This window comes from Lolium perenne, chromosome 5 (assembly GCF_019359855.2).
Source record: "Lolium perenne isolate Kyuss_39 chromosome 5, Kyuss_2.0, whole genome shotgun sequence".
NCBI classification, from domain to species: domain Eukaryota; kingdom Viridiplantae; phylum Streptophyta; class Magnoliopsida; order Poales; family Poaceae; genus Lolium; species Lolium perenne.
Window position 1 is genome coordinate 80,433,514 of NC_067248.2, and position 23,238 is coordinate 80,456,751.

At 48.9% G+C, this 23,238-nt stretch overlaps 1 protein-coding gene and 1 long non-coding RNA gene across 2 annotated transcripts; one reads left to right on the forward strand and one right to left on the reverse strand.

Moving 5' to 3' along the window:
- Positions 1–11,875: 11,875 nt before the first annotated feature.
- Positions 11,876–13,656, forward strand: LOC127303457 (E3 ubiquitin-protein ligase WAV3-like). The gene is made up of 2 exons (XM_051334188.1): positions 11,876–11,918; positions 12,004–13,656. Exons 1-2 carry the CDS (start codon positions 11,876–11,878, stop codon positions 13,527–13,529), a joined length of 1,569 nt encoding a protein of 522 aa, XP_051190148.1. The 3' UTR covers positions 13,530–13,656.
- Positions 13,657–19,045: 5,389 nt separating this feature from the next.
- On the reverse strand, positions 19,046–20,052 carry LOC127304732 (uncharacterized). The gene is made up of 3 exons (XR_007853512.2): positions 19,794–20,052; positions 19,283–19,394; positions 19,046–19,096 (listed from the first exon to the last, which is right to left on the reverse strand). It is a non-coding gene; the product is annotated as an uncharacterized lncRNA (long non-coding RNA).
- Between the last annotated feature and the right edge of the window lie 3,186 nt (positions 20,053–23,238).

Below are 23,238 nucleotides of genomic sequence, written 5' to 3' on the forward strand. Positions count from 1 at the left end.
GATATCATACTTCAAACCATTGAGAAAATGAGTCATTGTCATCTCAAGTGACTCACGGATACGGACACGGCCACACTGCATGAGCATCTCCATCTACATGTAATATTCATCAACAATCTTCACACCTTGTCTCAATAGGGTCAACTTATCAAATATATTGCGCAAATAATTGGTGGGCACAAAACGATCATTCATTGCTGCCTTCATTGCACGCCATGTGTTAATAGGCGGCTCACCATCTTCTTCACGAGCACTAACAAATCTATCCCACCAACGCAATGCATAGCCATCAAATTCGGAAGAAGCAAGCTTGATCTTCCTATCTTCAGTGTAATTATGTAAGCGCCATAACTTCTCAATCTTCATCTCCCAAGTGAGGTGTTCGTCAACATCAGCACCTCCTTCAAACTTGGGTATGGAGAACTTGGGCTTACCCAATCCATCTTCTTCCTCAAACCCACGACCTGGACGTCGTAGTTCAGCAAAATCACGAGGACGATTACCACGTGCTGCACCACGATTAGCATTAGGTGCGTCATCTTGAAGCTCGGGATCTTCGTCGTCTTCTTGTTGTTTTTGTTGGGTCAAATCCTCAACAGCTAGTCGCAAATCTAGAAGACTGCGCTGGATATCCGTCATTTGATCTTTCATCGTAGTGACGGTCTCACATGTAGTATCCAGTTTCTGGGAGATCCCCTGAACAGTCCCCCTAAGCTCATCATCCTGAGTGCGGAATTCACATCGCATCTCATTACGAAGAGCCTCATACTCCCTCCATGTCATCAAATCCGCGGAGTTCTTGTTCTCCTGGTTAACAATTTTTTCATCACTAGCAGACATGGTTAGTAGGTTAGTGCACTAAAACAAATACATATGGTGGTACTCTCACAACTCACTCAAAACTGATAAGAAAAGGAAATCTTACCGCTCCAAAGTGAATTAGTATTGCTTACCACTTGTAGTGATGACTAGTGCACGGATGTAGCGAAGTGAATATCAAGGGTATAAGAACAAATCACACGGCAAAGCAGGATATATGTGGGGATGTAGGTGGGCTACCTATTTGCACCAATAACAAGCTCTAGCGCTGACCGTATAGACAACCAATGATACTCACACAAGGCGATAAATGTGGCAATGCAACTATATGGATGAAAAGTTGCAATGCACTGGAGAGACGCTAGCAAAGCTCAACGGAATAGGCACAAGATTACTCAACTACGGGTGCAGTTAAAGAAAACTTAGGCCTTCACTTGATTCTACTAGCACTTCACTTTTCATTTTGGATTTTCTTTTTGTATAACACGCAACGATGTAGCTCTTTTTGCTTCTTTTCAATTTTCTGTTTTTTTATGACTCAACTCCTTGATAACACAGCCAACAGATAATGCAAAGCACCAAAACCCTAATGAGCATCCTGTCGAGCGGTAAAACTAGTCTCTTCTGGGGAAGTTCCTAGTCACTTATATCGAAAGGTTGTGGCTATGGTTTGGACAAACACAGTGTATGCTATATGGACTTGGAGTAACAAAAACTGAAACTAGATGATAGCAGAAACACAAACCCTAACACTAGATGGAAGAAAAAGATACGCAAAAACAACTACGAAAAGCAACTAAAACTCGAAATTAGTGCAATCTAAGGCTATGGCAAACCCTAACCCTAATATTTTTTGCTTTTTTGGGATAGGAAAACACTCACAACTCAACTATGGGGTGGATTGTGGATGGCTTACCGAGAAAATGCTGAAATCTGATACCAAGATGATAAGGGGTGGCCCGATCTTCTCAGTAAGCAACGGTGGTGATGATGATCACGGGATGAACACAACGGAGAATCGTGGATGATGAACTGGATGATAACTTGTATGACGCAACGAGATCTCTCGATGGGTCCCTGTCGCCAATGCAAGAGCTCTCAACCCTGCAAGATATTCGCAACTCCACACACTTGCACACGTAGCCGCTGACCACGAAGCGGTAAGTTGCAATCTTCTAATTCCCAATGGAACAGCAGATCACACAAGACTTTCATATCCACACCAAATCAAGCAATATGGTGTAGGGGATTCAATAGTTTTGCAGAGCAAACAACTAAGAACTAGGGTTTATCTTAAACGTGGTCTAAAGCAACTTTGGGGGCGTCCTGAGCACTTATATAGGCGTCCGGGGTGACCTCGGGTCGAAAAAGTACGAAAATAACCGACCCAGAATAGATCTGGTTGAGACAGACTTGGACTCGGCCAGTCTGGGGGGCCGGTCGATCGGGCCTGGGACCGGGCTGGCCGGTTCAAACCGGGCCAATAACCGAGTTCTGACCGGGCGGGGGAAGTGTCGCGCAGTAACCCTCTCGGTTGGCAACAGCTTGTCGTCTGGTTGGTGCCGGGTTGGGTCCGGCGGACCGCCCGGTTGGACCGGGCCAGGGACCGAGCGCGCCGGCGTGGCGGCCGGTCTGACCGGGTTCTGGGTGTTAACAGATACTCTAAGATAGCCTAGTTATTGTTTAGATATTGTTGATATCTCTACCTGAATCACGGCCTGATCTTGCTATTCTTATTGTGCAAGGCATGTGCTGGTTGTAGGCTATATATATAGCAACGATTCCTATCAATGAAATCAGTTGCCCCAAACCGAATCCTCTCCTGCCGTTCGTAGTCTAGGCTCCTTCATGGTATCAGACACCTAGATCCAATCTCATCTACAGCTTCCGCCGCCGCCTCCCCTCACCGCCATGAGCTCGATCGGCTACAACTCCGCCTCCTCGTCCTCGGACTCCGATGATGATGCCTTCGAACAGTTCGGTATCCCCGTCGCAACTCAAACTCTCCCCACCTCTCAGCTGCAGGCTCTCCGCATCCGTGAACACGTCCTCGTCACGTTGGATTACGAGAAGGAGAACTACGGCATCTGGAGCCGCCAATTCCTCACCGCCCTCTCCAAGTTCGGGCTCCGGGATCACATCGACGGCTCCCCCGCCCAGGGCACCTCCGACTGGGTGCTCAACGACTTCGCCATCGTCTCCTGGTACGACGGCACGGTCACGCCCTCTACTCTGGCGATCGTGGAGCCCCGCAACGCCACCGCCCGCTCCCTCTGGCGCGCCATCCGCAGCGTTTTCCGCGACAACCGCGACACGCGCGCCACCTACCTCCGCGACGAGTTCCACGGCTTCAACCAAGACGACCTCTCCATCGTCGAGTACACCTCCAAGATGAAGGAGATGGTGGACACGCTCGGCGACCTTGGCTCTCGCGTCCGCGACCGTGAACTCGTCCACAACGTCCTCCGCGGCCTCAACGAGCAGCTGCAGCACGCCGTCCCGCACATGACGCGCGGTCGTCTGCCCAACTTCATCAAGCTCCGCTCCTTCTTGCTCTTGGAGGAGCGGCGTCTCGGTCGTCGCGCTCGCATCGTCGCCCACAATGCGCTCCTCGCCCAGGCTCATCACGCGCTCCAGGCCGCCGGCACTCCTATGCCGGCCTACACCAACCCTACCCCGCCCCCTACTTCAACTCGCCGCCAGCGGGCTTCTACGGTGCAGGTACCACCCACGCCGGCCCTTCCACTGCTCCCGGACAGGGCAAGAAGAAAAAGAAGAAGGGGGCTGCTCCGGCTGCCCCGGCCCCGTTCGCCCCTCCCGCCGCGGGGGCACGACCGCCCGCTCCGTCTGCCCGTCCACACCCGTACGCACCGGCACTCGCTGGTACGTTCCAGGCCTGGGCAGGTCCTGGCATCCTCGGGGCCGCTCCTGGTGCTCGTCCGCCTGCTCCGACCGCGCCCCATGGTCTCGCCGTCCACGCCGCCCCTGCCGCCTCGACCGCCCCCTTGGCTGCTCCTTCGACGCAGTGGGATCAGTCGGCCCTCATCGCCGCGCTGAACCAGATGGCCCTTCAAGCGCAACCAGGGCACAGCGGCGAGTGGGTCTTCGACAGCGGTGCCTCCTCTCACATGGGCTCCGGTTCCGGTATACACCTCTCACCTCGTCCTCCCAATTTTCCTTCTCACATCATTGTCGGTGATGGTTCCTCTCTCCCTATCACCGGCACTGGTTCCGTTCACTTTCGCACATCCACTCGCCCTCTCTCCCTTCTTAATATTCTTGTCTCTCCAAAACTCATCAAAAACCTAGTGTCTGTCCGTGCTTTTACACGCGATAATTTTGTTTCCATTGAATTTGACCCTTTTGGCTTTTCTATCAAGGATTTGGCAACGGGACGGGTTATTCACCGATGTAACTCCACCGGCGACCTCTACCCCTTCGTGCAGTCGTCCCACTGTTTCCTCGCCACCGTCTCTGCAGCTTTGTGGCATCAGCGGCTTGGACACCCCGGCACTGAAGCATTGGCCAACGCCTCCAAATATTTCAAATTCAGTTGTAATAAAAGTTTGCCCACGCACTGCAATGCATGTCGTTTGGGCAAACACACTAGACTCCCTTTTTCTTCCTCTACCACCAGAACATCTGCTGCTTTTGAGCTTTGTCATTGCGATTTATGGACTAGTCCTGTATTAAGCATCTCGGGTTTTCAATACTATCTTGTTATCCTAGATGATTTCACGCATTTCACTTGGACGTTTCCTATTCGTAAAAAGTCTGAAGTTCATCCTCTTCTTGTGGCGTTCTATGCTTATGTTCGCACTCAATTTTTGTCCTCCATTAAAGCTTTCCAGACCGACAATGGACGAGAATTCGATAACACTGCAAACCGCGCCCTCTTTACCAAACATGGCACTCTTCTACGCCTTACATGCCCATACACCTCCCAACAAAATGGCAAAGCCGAACGCATTCTTCGTACACTCAATGACGGCGTTCGTACTCTCCTTATACACGCGTCCATGCCATACCCATGGTGGGCTGAGGCTCTCGCCACCTCCACCTATCTTCTAAATCGCCGTCCATGCAAAGCCAACACCATCACTACTCCCTATGAGCTTCTCCATGGCTGCGCCCCCGACTTTCGGTCTCTTAGAGTGTTCGGTTGCCTGTGCTATCCAAATCTCACCGCCACAGCACCCCACAAACTCGCACCCCGTTCTACCCCTTGTGTCTTTCTTGGCTATCCGGACGGACGCAAAGGATATCGATGCTATGATCCAGTGTCTCGGCGCATTATTTTCTCACGACATGTTACATTTGTGGAAAAAGTGTTTCCTTTCAGCTCTCTGGACTTCAGCATCGCCCCGGCTTCGGCTCCGCGCGACACCAACGACGACCCTCCGCCGGTCTACGTCGATCACGTCGCGCCCCCTGCATGCTCCAGTAACGGGCCATGCAGCCCACCCGGCTCCTCCTCATCAACCTCGGCCACGACCACGTCGCCCGGCTCCATCCATGCTGGGCCGCCCTCGTCACCCGGCCGCAGCCCACCATCTGCGATGGGCTCTGCGGCTCCCTCCGCTAGTGGCTCCCTGTCCTCGACGCCCGACGCCGCACCCTCCAGCTCGGCGCCTGCCGCGTCACCCGTTCGCCACCACATGGTTACTCGCGCTCGACACGGCATCGTCAAGCCAAATCCTCGCTACGCTAATGTCGCCACCACGACGGTGTCGCCCCTCCCCTCCTCTGTTCGGGAGGCTCTCCGCGACTCTAACTGGCGTGCGGCGATGCAGGAGGAATTCGACGCCCTCTCGTCGAACAACACCTGGACGCTGGTGCCTCGGCCTCCTCACACCAACGTCGTCACCGGCAAGTGGGTCTTCCGGCACAAGACCCGCGAGGACGGCTCCCTCGAGCGGTACAAGGCCCGCTGGGTCGTTCGTGGCTTTGCCCAACGGCCTGGTGTCGACTATGGCGAAACCTTCTCGCCGGTCGTCAAACCGGCGACCATTCGCACAGTGCTTACCCTCGCCTCCTCACGTAACTGGCCTGTGCACCAGTTAGACGTGAAGAACGCCTTCCTCAACGGCGTCCTTGATGAGCAGGTATACTGCTACTAGCCGGCCGGTTTCGTCGATGCTCCTCGCAAGGACCATGTCTGCAAGCTTGTCAAGTCCCTCTATGGCTTGAAGCAAGCACCCCGGGCCTGGTTCCAGCGCTTCGCCACCTTCGCTGTCACCATTGGCTTCACCGCCTCTCGTTCTGACGCTTCGCTGTTCATCTTACGGCGGGGCGCCGACGTGGCGTACCTCCTGCTGTATGTTGATGACATCGTCTTGACGGCATCCTCCTCGACTCTGCTCCGCGCTCTCATCGACAAGCTCATGCTCGAGTTTGCAATGAAAGACTTGGGGCCCTTGCACTACTTCCTTGGGATCCGTGTGCGCCGTACGCCTCGCGGCTTCTTCCTCAGCCAGGAGCAGTACGCCGAGGAGATACTACAGCGCGCCGGTATGGTGCAGTGCAAAACGGCTACCACACCCGTCGACACTCTTCCCAAAGTCGCCGCCGACGCTGGTGCCCCGGTTGTCGATCCTTCCAAGTACCGCAGCCTCGCCGGTGCTCTTCAGTACTTGACCATGACGCGTCCTGATCTTGCATATGCTGTGCAGCAAGTCTGTTTACACATGCACGATCCGCGTGACGGTCATCTCGCCATCATCAAACGTATCCTTCGATACGTCCGTGGCACCACCAGCTCCGGCCTCTTGCTTCACAGCTCCTCTCCGCTCGACATCGTCGCCTACTCCGATGCGGACTGGGCAGGCTGCCCAGACACCCGGCGTTCTACCTCCGGATACTGCGTCTACCTCGGCGGTGCCCTTGTGAGTTGGTCTTCCAAGCGCCAACCCACTGTCTCGCGCTCGAGCGCCGAGGCTGAGTATCGTGCTGTTGCCAATGCCGTTGCTGATTGTGTATGGCTGCGGCAACTCCTCGACGAGCTCGGTTCCCCTCTCTCCAAGGCCACGGTGGTTTTTTGTGATAATATCTCAGCAGTGTACATGTCTACCAATCCAGTTCATCATCGACGAACGAAGCATATTGAGTTAGACATTCACTTCGTACGCGAGAAGGTGGCTCTCGGCGAACTTCGGGTCGTCCATGTGCCTACTACTCAGCAGCTGGCTGATATCATGACCAAAGGACTACCTACAGCGTCTTTTCAGTCATTCCGGTCCAGTCTATGCGTTTTGCCAAGCGCCAACGTATCGACTGCGGCGGGGTGTTAACAGATACTCTAAGATAGCCTAGTTATTGTTTAGATATTGTTGATATCTCTAACTGAATCACGGCCTGATCTTGCTATTCTTATTGTGCAAGGCATGTGCTGGTTGTAGGCTATATATATAGCAACGATTCCTATCAATGAAATCAGTTGCCCCAAACCGAATCCTCTCCTGCCGTTCGTAGTCTAGGCTCCTTCACTGGGCCGGCCTGGACTGTGTTGTCTCCTCTCGCGCATGCCTCCCACTCCTCCCTCGCACGTCCATGAGGTATCTTCATGTCCAGCTCCATGTCCAGCTTCACGTTCATCTCCACATCCAGTTGCTCCTCTCCTCCTCGGGTGATGCTTGTCTCCTCTTCATACCTGATCATACATAAGTAACAGGACTTAGGCAGTATAAAGTTCTCATCAATCAAAGTATCGTTTAGGAACAAGTTCACATGTTATTTAAGTAGCTTCGCACGAGCCCTTGTAATAGGTCCAATCCGAACTTCATTGGACTTGAAATTCACAGCAGCTTCATCTTCAGTTGGTAATGACGAAGGTAGTAATGTGGTAGAGATGTCCTCATCAGCTTGTGCGGGTTGGCTAGCTAGGTTTTTTTTTTGGGCGGTGCTCCGGAGTCGCCCTAGCGAGCGATCCGGGAGGTGCGTGTTAGATATTGCTTGCCTCTCCTGTGTCCTAATGTTTTTCATGAAATAACATAAGTCAATGCTTTCATGACCGGGCGATATGTATCCGGCCAGCTCTACTCGGCAGCATGTCTCTGTCCGGTGGCCATATCATGCCCGCACGCACACGATGCCAGCCCTGATGTTGTTTAATTAAGACGCTAAGAAAGACTCAGCGGTCTTGTATTTTAATTCTTCACATATTTCAAATCGAATTGCATTATGCATAATGTCAATCTATTATTTGATCGATATAAAAACTAGTTGATGTCGATCACCTGTAGTAAAATATAACTTGCGCTAGCTGTCGCGCCACATATGATGAGAGCTTGTCCGTAGTCAGAGGTGTAGAAGGATAGAGGGATATGCGGAATATGATGAATGTTGTATTGAGCCTCTCGGGCGTGTATATATAGGGGTACAAGTCTTGGAAGCCAAGAAGGCTATCCTAGAGATAAGGCAGGAGATGATTACAAATCATATACTACCAAATACACATATACCAAATATATCTCTAACACTCCCCCGCAGTCGTAACGGTAGTGACGTGAACAATGGAAGCGTCGCGGACGGTCAGACTGGAGAGAAACCGAAGGTATGAACCAACGGGCCGACACTCCCCCGCAGTCGTAGCGGGAGCGTCGTGGACGATGTCGTGTCGCGGAAGCTTGGACTGTAGAGGAAGCCGAGGTGCTCGTGCGAGGTGGTAGCCCTTGTGCCGATGTCGAGGTAGCCGAGAGCGTGGGTGCTACAACCTTGGTCGAGGGAGCCGCGCGAGGAATTGTCGTGGTCGATGTCGTGGCCGGGTGCCGGTGTCGATGTAGCCGCATGCGAGGCGGTGTGCGAGGAGGGTGACGGAGACGCGCCGAGGCAGTCGTGGAGATGGTCGATGCCGAAGTCGATGCAGTCTGAGCCGTCGAGGACGAGGTGCTGCCCTAGTTTTGCCAGAACTAGGCGCACATCGGGGACAAAGGCATACTCCGGTTTTGCCAGAACCGAGTACGCAAGACGAATTCAAGGAAGGCGAGGCGCCGATCCGAGCTTGCCAGGCCCGGGGACGCATCGGGGACGAAGGCACGCGGCGGTGTTGCAAGCACCGTGCATGCGTAGGACAGGACCAGTACAAATGGCGCGCCATGTCGGAGTAGACTTAGCAGAGGAAGACTCAACGACGGTTGTCGGAGTAGAGTAGCAGGTGTCGTAGTCGGGGAAGATGCGAGGACGCTGGCGGCGGAGATGTAGTGGACGAAGACGTAGAAGACGGGCGTTGCGGTGGTCGGCGAGCCCAGCGCGACCTGGAGTGGTTGGCGAGCCCAGCGGCGACCTGGGGTGGAGGCGCGGCGGCGGTACACGAGGTTGGCGGGGAAGACCCGGCGGTGTGACGAAGACCATGCGCAGACGGAGGCTACCAACGCCGAAGGGGTGGCGCTGTGGTGGCCTCGAACGTCGATGCGCGGGGGACGGCGAAGGTGACCGCGTGCAGCGACGCCACGGCCCGAGGGGCTGGCGTAGCTGAAGGGCGCGAGTCGGTGCAGCGGCGGGAGACCACCAGCGACGTACACGCCTCGGAAGGCGCGTCAGAGGCCGGTAGCGTGGACCAAAGGCGGCGGCGATGTGGCCCGAAGGGGCGACGCAGCGGCAACCCGATGCTCGATCGGTGGTAGGCGCGTGCTCGGGGACGTGCTTGGCGTAGACGTGTGCGGGGTCGGTTGATCAGACTGACGGTGGCGCTACACGTGCCATGGCGTGGACGACGCGCCGTAGATCGGAGTCGTTGGCGACGTTGTCGGTGATGTCCTGGGCGATGACGGCGAAGACGAACCGGTGATGGAGACCGTACAGGCGAAACAGCCTGCTGCGTCGCACGTAGGGGGGCCCTGTGTGCGGCACGTCCGGCTGTGTCGTGCGGTTGATGGCCGGTGCAGGTCGATACCGTTGTCGGAGTAGAGGCGCAAGTGGACGACAACGATGGACGACTTAAGCCGATCTATGATCGGTAAACCAAAAAAGAAGACGCCGGTCGAGCGATCGACGGGCAAAAAAGAAAACCGATCTAAAGATCGGAAAAAAAGACACAAGGACAGCCGATCAACCGACCGGCGAATGAACCCTCATACGGTTTGCACGGCCCCCGGAGTAGATCATGGAGATCGACCTCCCGGGGGCGGCGCGGCACGGAAACTTGTACGGCGGCTAGGTCAAGGAGCATGCCGCTCTGATACCATGTAGAAGGATAGAGGGATATGCGGAATATGATGAATGTTGTATTGAGCCTCTCGGGCGAGTATATATAGGGGTACAAGTCTTGGAAGCTAAGAAGGCTATCCTAGAGATAAGGCAGGAGATGATTACAAATCATATACTACCAAATACACATATACCAAATATATCTCTAACAAGAGGCATATAGATATACTCAGTGATTTTATGTAAATGTTGTTCTACCTCCTGTCCTAAATAATTGTCACATATTTAAACAGAATACAAGCTATAAATGGAGTAGTTTAATTTGCAGGTTGTACGTCTCCGGTTAAGAAAAAGGAAAAATACGCAATTGAGGTTGTGTACTTTTATACGAATTTTCTAATAGAGCACGGTACTCTTGGGGCACAAGAATTGGCTAGGAATACGATAGAAACCATGGCGCAAAAACCGTGTGACACTGAGCTAAAAACAAAGCAAAATTCTAGAGTATAGCATGACACATAATCTTGAAGGTGTGGACCCTTTCATCACCCATTGTACCAGCAACCGGCCAATGACTCTGATGCAACGTGGCAATATACCACATACTTATTTTTTACGATCAATATACCACATACTCAACACCTCCTCGTTTGGTTTACACCAGAACCAAGCATGCCATGACCACATCACTCGAACTGGCCAACACGAGAGGTTCACTGAACCGGCCACCACGAATGGACATGGAGGGAGGAAGAGACCAAACTTGGCCTAATAGATCCTCAAAACAAGCATGATGCCTCCATTCTTAGATTGACTTAATGAACAACCCTTAATAGGTTTCCAAGCATGGACGTGCTCTCTGTTCTAGCAATTGTTAAAAGTGTGCAGTTAGCTACGAATTTGACCACATAATAGTACTGTTTTTAAAATTTATTTGGTGATAATAATTGATATTTGTTTTTTTAAAACAACTGCGCAAGGCAAGCAGACGTATACACACAACAACATGCTTGTGAGCACTCTAGAACAATGTGTGCTACGTGTACTTAAAAGTGGAGTCACAGAGTTAGACGATTGACCAAATTAAAAGCACCAATATGATCTCTCTCACAGTGTGCATTTGAACTCTTATATTAGTTTAACAAAAAAAAACTTCTAGGTATTAATTTGCTGGAAATGACTAGTGCTTAGTCGAGCGAAATTTGACTTGATTCTTATTCGGCTGATTGTCATCCAAATCTCAGTTGCAAACCATGTGGTTGCAGGAATCATGAGGTTGATCCAACTCTGTGGCTTATTTTTTCCTCAATTATAACCTGTGTATCTAGAAAATTCTCAATTCAAGCCATTTATAGCTCCTCGACCAGCATGAGTCACTAGACAATTGAACGCATCCAGGACTTGACTGGCATCTAATTTTATTCTCGGTTCCAGCAAAAACCATAATTTGTCAGAAGTGCGCTTATTGTCCCAACACTTTTGCTACAACCTAGTAAAGTATATTTTGATTGGTCATTTTTTTTAATAATCTACCGAAGTAGTGTTATGTGCAAATTCAAATATTTGGTGGATTACCACACGAAATCGTTTTCATAGTCCACATATGCATGTAGCATACGAGATGGAGCAAAAGAGGAAGGTATCGAGTGCGACAAACACACAATTAAAGAGCAATTGCGAAGTCTCCAGAGGCGTTGATTATAAAGAAGGGGGTTTTCTGAATAAGAAGAAGATGCATCCATGGATGGTTCCATGCCGGGAAGCCTCCTGCTAGCTAGTTATTTGTGTATATATAGGAAGGTATGCATGCACATCTAACATAGATCAGGCAGGAGCTAGATAAGTGTGTGGTCTGCTCTTGCTATTTTCCTCTCTGTGTGTCGACCGATTGAGATCTCTAGCTAGCTAGTCCATGGCGTTCAACGACGATGAGAAGCCTCCCGCTTCCAATGCAGGTACTGGTCGACGTCGTTAGCTTTAGATCGATAAATTTCTTGTATGGACTGCATGGATGTAGGAATTGAATTTGATTTCATGCAGGGAGCACCAAGGGGCTTGTGACGATCAAAACGCCGACCTACAGCAAGGACGACGTAGCACTGACGGCGGACGCCGTGACGGCGGTGGTGGAGCTGAACGCCACATCCTCCACGGCTGTGAGGGAAGGGCTGGACCTGGTGGCGGTGCTTGACGTGAGCGGCAGCATGGAGGGGACCAAGCTGCAGAGCATGAAGACGGCCATGCACTTCGTGGTCATGAAGCTCACCCCCGTGGACCGCCTCTCCATCGTCTCCTTCACCAACTCGGCCACCAGGCTCTGCCCTCTCCGCTCCATCACCCAAGCTGCCCAGACCGACCTCAAGGCCATCATCGACGGCCTCGTCGCCGGCGGCGGGACCAACATCGAGGTCGGCATGGAAACCGCGCTGTCCGTCATCGCCGGCCGCGTCACCACCAAAGCCCGCAGCGCCAACATTTTCCTTATGTCCGACGGACAGCAGAACAGCGACACGGACGCCACGAAACCCGATCCCGGCACGGTGAGCGTCTACACGTTCGGCTTCGGCAAGGACGCCGACCACGCGCTGCTCAGCAACGTCGCCAGGAAATCCCCCGGCGGCACGTTCAGCTCGGTGCCGGACGGCGGGAACGTGAGCGCTCCCTTCTCGCAACTGCTTGGTGGCCTCCTCACGGTGGTGGCGCAGGACGTGCAGCTCACGCTGACTCCCAAGACGGAAGAACCCCGTGACCTGGACACCATGTTCGTGGCGCCCGGGACGGACTACACGCAAACCACCGACGGCGACACCGGCGTCATCACCATCAAGTTCGGCACCCTCTTCAGTGGAGAGACACGCAAGGTCGCGGTGAACCTCACGCTCCTGGAAAGCACCGACACGATGGGCTACGACGCGCCGTTGGCCGAGGCCCAGCACAGCTACACCGCGCAGCAGGGCCTCCAGAACCAGACCCCGCAGGACCTTCTCATCAACCGCACCGCCAACCCGTCCGAGGCACCCACCAGCAGCAAGGCCCGGGCGGTGCTGGCGGAGATGGCGCGGCGGCAGCACGCCGAGGCCATCGGCGAGGCAAGGGTGCTGGCGGACGCGCAGAACCTGGACGAGGCGCGGTACAAGCTGGCGGACGCGCAGAACGCGCTGGAGGACATCGTGCTGGACGACGGCCAGAAGCTGGTGGGCATGCTCCGCGCCGAGCTGCTGCAGCTGGTCGGGCTCATGGAGTCGCAGGAGCTCTACGAGGCCGAGGGAAGGCCATACGCGCTCGCCTCCGAGACGTCGCACGGGCGACAGCGATACGCAGCCAGGGGCGGCGACATGGACGCCGTCCGCCTCTTCGCCACGCCGCGAATGGACACCTACCTCGAGCAGGCCAAGCAGTTCGAGAAGGACCCCACCGCGCCGCTGCCCTCCGCCGACGACGATGTCAAGCAGGAGATCGCGGCCAACCCGCTCGCCGCCATATCCGCGCCGCTCGCCTTCTACATCAAGGCCGCTATCCAGGCGCTGCAGGAAATCGAGAAGCTCGTCACGCCCACCAACAACTAGCTGCCTGCCGACTGCATCTCGCCCACTATCTCCATCCTTTTATCATCTATCTATTTTGTCCATTTCCTTCGGCTTCGACATTCAGCTGGTCGCCGTATTCATTGTTTCATTGCTCTCATTTCACCTTCTCGTGCCGCTTTACTTCAATTGAATAAAAGAACATCCATCAATCGTTGTGTTTAACTTTCATGTCATGAACTCATGATAATGTATCTAAGTGTTAATCTTGGATTGTATGTAGTAATATTTTTATAAAATAGTTAGTCAAATTTTACGCAGTTCGACCTTTGAAAATATATGAGTATTATTCATTAGAACCAAGGTGCTACCTATTTTGTCCATTTCCCTACTTTCATTTTTACTTCGTCAATTAGTAAGCTGTCGTATTTGTCTCTTCACAGTAATTTCACTTCTTGTGGCCCACTTGGCCTTTGGTTTTTAGGAACACGCAAAAATGCATGCATTTTTAATTATAGATAAGGGGAGAACCAGATACAAAGATCCACAAATAATGCAGGCAAGGCCAAAGCCCTCCAAACAAGAAAGCATTGGCGTAGCTTAGTGTAGGTCTGGGGGCGGTGCCCCCCACCCCAATGATTTGGCACATCTCTGAAGGAATTTTTTTGGGAGAGGTTAGATTAGGATTTTTTTTTTGTTACGTGAGTTGGTCTGCCGAACCGTTTTTCTCTCGCGTCAGGCGATTATGATGGCGATCTAGGTTTTACTGCTGCCGCCGCCGGCGGCCGCTTCTTCCGATGGTTGCAAAGTCGTCTCGGGCTGAGAGGTTTTGATGGCATTGACAGTAATGGTATGAGCGGTGGACTTGCGCTTTTCTGGCATGAGAGTTATGTGGTGGACATTCAAGATATCACCGAAAGATACATTGATGCTCATATACATACAGCACCTAATGAACCCCTTATTCATGCTACCTTTGTATATGGGGAGCCAAGAGTGGAGCATCGTCATCGTATGTGTGATCTCAGCTTGAATTTCTGAAAAGAAATTGTACCCTGTCGTGGGTTGTCCTAGGTGACTTCAATGAAGCATTGTGGCAGTATGAACACTTCTCTTCGACGTTGCGTTCAGAGTCACAGATGGCCGCCTTTCGTGACTGTTTACAAATCTGTGAGTTAAAGGATCTGGGTTTTTCTGGCCTGTCGTTTACATACGACAACAAACGGGCAGGTGCTGCTAATGTGCGAGTTCGTCTAGACCGGGTGGTTGTTGATGATAGTTGGCGGGATATCTTCTCAGCTGCTTCGGTGGTCCACTTAGTCTCGCCGTGTTCAGATCATTGTCCTGTGCTCCTTTCCATACAGCGAGAAAATAGAGAATACCCTACCAAATAAGCACTGCAGTGTGAGATTTTTTGGGAAAGAGATCTGGCGTTCAAGGAAGTCCTAGACAGAGAATGGAGAGGCATAGGCCATAAAGAGGATTTGGGAGATGTAAACAGGGGACTTTGTTCCCTAATGAAGAAACTGCATTCTTGGGGTCGAGCCAAGTTTGGGAATATTTCCGAAGAACTGGCCCGATTGCGGGATAAATTGGAACAATTACAAAATAACAATGGTCCGAGGGAGGAAATTCGGGCAACCACTGAATTGATGAATGAAGTACTTTACAGAGAGGAAATGCTTTGGCTTCAACGCTCAAGAATTGAATGGTTGAAGGAGGGTGACCGCAACACCAAGTTCTTTCACCATCGTGCGGTCTAAAGAGCTAGGAAAAATAAAATTTCGAAGTTGAAGGATGAGAATGGAATAGTTCAAACGGTGCCGACTGATATGCTGCGGATGGCGGTGTCCTATTTTAAATCTCTGTATACACGAGATCCTACTCTAAATTGTGAAAGGATTAATAATCTAACCCCTTTACAAGTTACAGAGGATATGAATACCGACCCGTGCAAGGAATTCTCTGATGAGATCTCAACAGCCCTATTTCAAATTGGACCAATCAAGGCGTCGGGACCTGATGGGTTTCATGCTCGTTTTTATCAGCGGAATTGGGAGTTGTTACGTGATGAGGTGCTAGTGGTGGTGCACCACTTTTTCTCTACTGGTCTTATGCCCGAAGGAGTGAATGATACCTCCATAGTTCTGATCCCTAAAATTGACAATCGATGGAGCTCAAGGATTACAGACCAATTGGGTTTTGCAATGTTTTATATAAAGTGGTGTCTAAATGCTTGGTAAATAGGCTGCAGCCTATACTGGGTGATATCATCTCTGAAAACCAGAGCGCTTTTATACCAGGTCGGTTGATTACTGACAATGCACTTTTGGCATTTGAGTGCATGCACTACATGGAACATGGTACAAGTACAAACTCCTCCTTTTGTTCTTACAAATTGGATTTATAAAAAGCTTATGATCGAGTTGACTGGCACTTTCTGGAGAGTACAATGCTGAAGATGGGGTTCTCACCGATGGGTGCAATGGATTATGGCATGTGTCACCACGGTGAAATACTTAGAGTTAAATTCAACGGAACTTTGTTGGATGCATTTTCTCCTTCTCGGGCCTCCGGCAAGGGGACCCCCTTTCCCCTTTCCTCTTCTTGTTTGTGGCGGATGGTTTATCATCCCTATTGAAGAATGAAGTTGACAATGGTAGAATTACTCCGATCAAGGTGTGTCGAAGGGCCCCTGGTATATCGCACTAATTATTTGTTGATGACACGCTTCTGTTCTTTCGTGCTACTGAGGAACAAGCTATTTGTGCGAGAGACACTTTGGATGCGTATGCTGCTTGCACAGGTGAACTGTTAAATCCAGCTAAATGCTCTGTTCTATTTAGTGCCTTGTGTCCGCACGGTGTACAAGCATCAATCCGAACAATCCTGCAGCATACGCATTTTGAACCAAAGTATCTTGGTCTCCCAACCCCGGAGGGACGTATGCACCGGGGGAAATTTGATAATTTACAAGCAAGGCTTATGAAGAGATTCATGGAGTGGAATGATGGTCTATTGGCGCAAAGTGCGAAGGAAATCCTAATCAAGGCGGTGGTGCAGGCCATTCCAACATACACTAGAACATGAATGCGCGCGTTGCCGCGCCCGTACATCCTTACGGAAGGAGGATGAAATAGCTCAAATTACAGTTATTGCAAGGAATTTCCTTTAAGAGAATGACTTTTTTCAGTTCAAACCAAGTGAAACAAAGACAATACAAGGAAGGACAATGCTTTCACTGTTCTTACAGGGCCAAGTTTACTACACCAAACAATGCACTATGCCAAACAAAAGGTAAGAGATGATAGGAACTTTAGAACACCAACAAAAGGTAGGAAAATGAAGAACTGATTCTACTAATAACTATGCCAATCGATTATAAGTATTGCACGTAACATATACTTTATATGAAAGTTAGGGAGAATAACTTTTCCTTATTTAAGAAATAATACGGGATAAATTATACTCAACACGAGAGTAAAGGCAACATACACATCGACCCAACAACATATATGCGTTGATGAAGTGATCAGATCCAACTTTGTTCGGAGCACGAATAACATATGTGAAGGCAACATTGTCTGCAACTCATGTTTGCATTCCAGAGGGCATATGTCCACCGCTTCCATCAGAATGCATGCAACATGCCTTATCATCGTAAAAGTAAGCACGTGAAATTCGAAATATGTGACATGTCAGGTCAGACCTCGGATGAAAGCAATGCCATTACATTAGTAGTCACATAAAACAACTTGAAATTGAGCATACATAAAGGAAGAAGATATCATATGAACATAACTACTTTAACTAACTGATGCTAGACATCATAGATTAACAAAAGTTGCATCATGGCAATGCGAACTACTCCTAGATAACTTTATATTGTATACACTCACCAGTATAACTTATCTCATATACTTATAGAAACAAAACAAACTAAAATAAGAGATACTTTCGTGTCATAAAAGGGAGTACAACAATGCGATAGAGGAGCATCATAGGCTATCCATGAATATTATTAAAGATTCAAAATGAGATAGGAAATGCCAAATAAATTATACACGAAAGGAATCTAAAGGAAACGAACAAATTAAATTATACCATGGCTTCTTTGTAAAATACACATGTTGAGCCTACAAGAACATATTTGAAAGTAGTAGAGGTAGGGAATTAAATATTTCCAGAGCTTCCAAATAAATTGTGGGCATAAAGCATTCTATAAGAATATAAGATATTCCCACTAAAGCCATTGGAAAATCAAATCATTTGAATTTGAGAAGTACATGAACCTGGTTTATCAAAGTACTCACTCTTTCTTGTTTTACAATTTCATTTATTGAATTGTGTTTCAATAATAGTAAAAAAATTGCGGTTGAAAAGGAAACATATGGTTAGAATTTTTTTGTTCCCAATACTGGGAGCATTGTTCAAAGTTTCAGATTTGGAAAAAAGAACTATATCTATACTATGCTAAATTGAAAGATCAACAAATTCTAGATACCTCGAGGAAGGAGTGCGGGCATTGGTAACTTGTTTGCTTCTTTGGTGAATGCTCTTGCCTTTGCATCAAGAAAGAGAAACACTACTATAGTAAGATAGAATATATCAATGGCACACTTCTGAAGTAAAGCTTGAAGAATTTTCAAGTGCTGAAAATCTAGTACCAAACAAGCTAGAACAGAAAAAAGATATATCTCTGTGTTGAGTAAAAACATACTCAATGTGTTCATTAGCAACGTACAAGATAGGTTAGTGGGACAAACACACAGGAGATCAAGACTTATTAAGCATAGTTCATGTTCATTTTGATTGGGGTACAATATATATTTGTGTGTTTCAAGTAAGATTATGCCTTCTTACATATCATTCTCATATTTAACTAAGCACTTGACTGGTTCATTTTTAAATGAATTCGATCCAGGAAGACCCAACACTTGTTCTCCGTAAAAGTATAACTGAGTAAACTGGTTGTAGCCATCAAAGTTTTATTTAACACAAATAATATTTTGACATTTTTTTATTGCCTCTTGAAAAAAAAACTATAGCAACATGCACTGATATATGTCAGATGCATGTAAGATGCAGTCCTGCAAGGGCAATGTTTGTGCTTGCAGTTTGCCACAATAACATGTGGAAGAATGTCCAGAGCTCGATATGTAATCATACTCAGCATTATGCAGCATATGTAGAAAATACAAAAATAATGATAGGAACAGAGGAATCCGACTGTGCTACCTTGTCTTCACCAGTAGAAACATAATGCTTGTTCCTGAAAATATAGAATCAATGTCAGATTTTGTTGATTAGTTTGTTAATCATATAACCATGGATTCCGCATTTTATGTGGAAAAGCTGGTTTGTTTGACCCAAGTATAGTTTTTTTCGAACTGGGGATACCGGCCTCTACATCAATAGATGTATTGATGCACATGACCCTTTATTAAAAAGTAAGCCATCACACAGAGAATAAAAGATTTTCTTTTGCATGTGAGGATTAGAACATGCTTTTCATGTGTATTCCTCATTATACTAATAAGTAACAGCAGTAGTACGTACCCCTTTGAATTTCCAGATAGTCTGACGACTCAATATGTATCCTGGTTTTGCTGTAAGAAAAATGAAGGAAAAGGCAGGGTCTTAGAGCATTAGTATTTTTTCTTGTGTGCAGTCCCATGGTCAAAATATAGTGTATACTGAGTACTAAGCGGTACTTCTTATTCTGATTAGATTAGATAATACATGATCTGCACTTCTTCACTGTTCGTGACATTAAAGGGCAAAGATAGCGATACCTAATATATTCGTGCATGCATCGACAGGCTGTGTGAGCTTTGTTCCATGTGAAACCCATCATCATCCTTGCATACCTCGGGTCCATTCTTCTTTCTCGCTTAGCTTTGATTTCTAATAACAAGAATAGAATAGAATTATAGTTGTAGTAAAGACTCCCTAGTCCCTAGTCTTTGATGCTTCGATTTACCCAAATCTGAAGTCAGTTAATTGCCACAATATTGCACTTGCCTAATAATCTATACATATCGTATGTCAAGTGTATCCTGTGGTATACACGGTTACAAAATACATAAAAGGAAAGGTAGCCGATATATGTATGTCACGGTGACCGAGATACAACAGGTAAATAAATACATATATTTGTCTATGATTATAAATTGAAAATCTTGCAGACCAAAGAGAATCTAAAATAAACAACAAAGGTAAGAAATATTTTAAAATATTGCTATCAGATAAGTCAACCAGGAGTCCGGGAAAGAAAGAATAGGAAGACGTTGCGCAGGAGCTTACCAGCTCCATCAATGTTCCTCGCTTCGACCAAGTTGTCCACTACCTCAAACTAATGCTGCCGTTGGCCCTGGCGTCCATCGATGGCGTAGGACTTGCAGCTCTCTTCTAGCGGCAAGTTGGGATCGAGTAGCCTGCCAATTACTTTCCAGATGTCACAGCTTTGCTTCCTCTCGTGGCTGGGGGCAATGGTGTTGAGGCGAGCGCCGTGGTCTGGGCCTTCTCTGAAGGGGAAGGGAGGCGTTGCCTGGGCTGGTGAGGAGACAGCGCCGACAGTTTCGATTACCTCGAAGAAAAGGAGAGCCTTTCCTCTGATGATGGTCCGGTCCTGGTCTTTCGGCGAATGGACGAATCGTACGCTTCTATGGAGGTAGCCTAGTCTGCAGCTTGCAAGCCATAAAATCTTCGCCGCCACCATCGCCGGAGAAGAAACCAAATCAGTGGTTGGGATATTCTAAATCTGGCCGAAATAAAAGAAATATGGCAAGCTGCAGGCGCCCATACCGTACCATCGGTGTTTCTTGGGGAGATGTAGTCTCATCGCCGGGTTTTGCTCCTCATCAGCGCAGGCGTACGACGTACGGCGGCGCGGGCAGAACAATGGCGTTATGCTTTTTTTTTCTTTTCATTAAACGTACGCGAGAATGAAACGCCAAACCCTAGGCCCGTTTGAGGGCTTTGGGGCCCAAAGAACAAAGAGGGGCCTAAATCGATGCGCGGAGTAGCAGCCCAGCTACGAAAGATGGCCTATTTGACGTGATCAAACGACGTAACCCCGAATTCCGTAACTGCATTCGTTGTACGTCGTTAGATGTTCAGATCGGACGATTTAGGACATCTAATCGCTGTGGAGGCTCCTAGGTGGTTCCATTATACTGTTAGCTAATTATGAGTGTGTTTAAGCTACCACTTTCACTGTGTGATGACCTCACAAAGTTAATCAGAGATTATTGGTGGGGAGTGAAGGACGGGAAGAGAAAAGCACATTGGTTAAGTTGGGCCAAGATGAAGAGACCTAAATCCCATGGTGGTCTGGGCTTCCGCGACATGTGAGTCTTTAATCAAGCTCTCCTAGCTCGCCAAGCCTGGCACCTTCTGGCCTTCCCTGATAGTTTATGTGCCCAGGTTCTAAAAGCTCGTTATTATCCTAATGGCGAGCTTATTGAATTGTGTTTACGGGTAATCCGTCTTCGACATGGACTGCAGTTTCGCACGGTTTGGATCTGCTGAAAAAGGGCCTCATTTGGCGTGTCGGCAATGGGCGTAGCATTCGTATTTGGCGGGATTGCTGGCTCCCTCAGTCTTCATATTTCATAACCCTTACACCAAGAGGTAATCGACGTTATAGACGAATTTCGGCTCTTATGGATGATCTGGGTAATTGGAAGGAGAACTTAATCTCGTCTCTTTTCTCCCCTATTGATGCCGAAGCTATTCTGAAAATAAAACCAAGTCGCCGCAGGGAGGCGGATGTGCTTGCATGGCAACCTGAGCCTTCGGGCATGTTCTCTGTTAGGAGTGCTTATAGACTTGGCTTGGCTGAATTACCCGAGCAATGTGCCCTGGCGGAGTCAAGCGCCGACGCGGAAGGTAATAATCCTTGTTGGGCAAAGATTTGGAGTTCTTCAGTCCCTCCCAAGGTGAAGGTGTTTGCGTGGAAGGTGGTGACTAATGGCTTGGCTACGGAAGAAAATAAGCTTACACGCAATATGAGAGTTACTAGCATTTGCAATATATGTGGCTCTGAAACTGAGGGTGTTTCTCATGCTCTTGTTGGATGTAATCATGCAAAATGTTTGTGGGAGGAGATGCGGCTGGTCCGGAGTTTGCCCTCATGCCCAGACTTTCAGAAGCCTAGTAGACACTGGTTTCAGTCAATTCTTAGCGACCTGCCTAGCCACCTAGTGGATACCACCTTGCTTGTTGCTTGGCGCATTTGGTATGCCCGGAATGAAGTCACCCATGAGAAACCTTTGCCGTCAGTAGAAGGCTCGAAAATGTTCCTATGCAGTTACTTGAAATTAATCCGCAATGCAAAGGAAGTTCCCACGGATGTGATTCTGAAAGGCAAGATGCCCATGGTGGACTCTATGCCCCTACCCTCGCCCGTCTCAGTGAAGAAGGGTCGGATAAACCATGGACAGCCCCTCCGTCTGGTTGGATTAAACTGTCCATCGATGGTTCGTTCAATGCTTCAGACAATTCGGCGGGTATCGGTATGGTTCTACGGAACGACTCGGGCTTCCCTATCTTCACAGCTTGCCAATTCTTGGATGGGTGTTCTGGCCCATTGGAGGCTGAATTGAGAGCTGGTGTTGAAGGGTTATCCCTAGATCTTTTTCACTCACATCTGCATATCATTGTGGAAACGGACTGTTCTCAGGTGGTAGCCGCTGTAAATTCTTCTAAACAAGATAGATCTTCTCTTTTGTTTTGGTTAGATGAGCTTAGAGCTCTAGTTAATCAAGATCGAGTTTGTAAGTTTGTTAAAGTGGAACGATCACAGGTTAGGGTTAGTCATGTCCTAGCAAACTCTGCAAGGGCAGAACGTCGTAATGCTATCTGGTTAGGGTCGGGACCTGAAGCTGTTCTTCAGTTGCTCGCCTTGTAACCCCACCTGATCAATAAAATTCCTACTATTCTCACAAAAAAAGATTATGATTTTTTGTGTGTCCCCCCCCCCCCCCCCCCTAGAACTCCTTAATTGCCCCTCCCCCCGGCCATCCTTGGCAAGCTCCGCCAATCAAAAATTCAACTTGTTCTTGAGGATCCTATTGTTCCGCTCAATCCAAATCTACCTAAGAATCAAAAGGAATAGGTATCATACTTGAGGTTGCAGCTTGACCGACCAAGTGTCAATCACTCTCGGCCACCACTCGAGAATACAATCTACCAATGTAGGAGCTAAAGAAGGATGTCCCAAGCCCCTCAACACTTCGAACCAAATGCTCCCGTAGAAGGGAGATTGAAGAAGATGATGATGAATTCTCTCGGAATCTTGCAAGATCGGTGGTTAAGCCATGGAGAAGTATCCTCTCAAATGTGCAACCCTTGTTCCACGCCACTTTCTAGGTAAAGAGATTGAATTTGAGGGGTGCTTTGCATCTCCGAATTGATACATGTCATGACCAAAGCGCGCGCCCTCAAAGAAGTCCATGTAGTCCGAATCAGCCGAGAACTCTTTGCAACCAGTCCAAATCCGCTCAAAAGAGTCATCATTATCGTCCACTAACTGAACAATGGAAAATTGCGTTCCAAAGTTGTAGGTATTGGACCGTACTGTGGACCGACAATGGCCGTAATTGACTGTGCATGGCAATGGCTTTGCTAATGGCAATATTTTGAGAGGGCGGCCTTGCTCGAGAGTGAAAATCTAAGGTACGATCTTAATTGATTGTTTCTGGCAATGGCCTTGTGGAGGGCATTGTTCTGGTAGAGCGTACTCCGA

Bases quoted from the DNA above. Each gene is read 5' to 3' on its own strand.
- LOC127303457 (XM_051334188.1), top strand. From the start codon at position 11,876: ATGGCGTTCAACGACGATGAGAAGCCTCCCGCTTCCAATGCAG. The intron at 11,919-12,003 runs GTACTGGTCGAC...GATTTCATGCAG, and splicing joins GCCTCCCGCTTCCAATGCAG to GGAGCACCAAGGGGCTTGTG.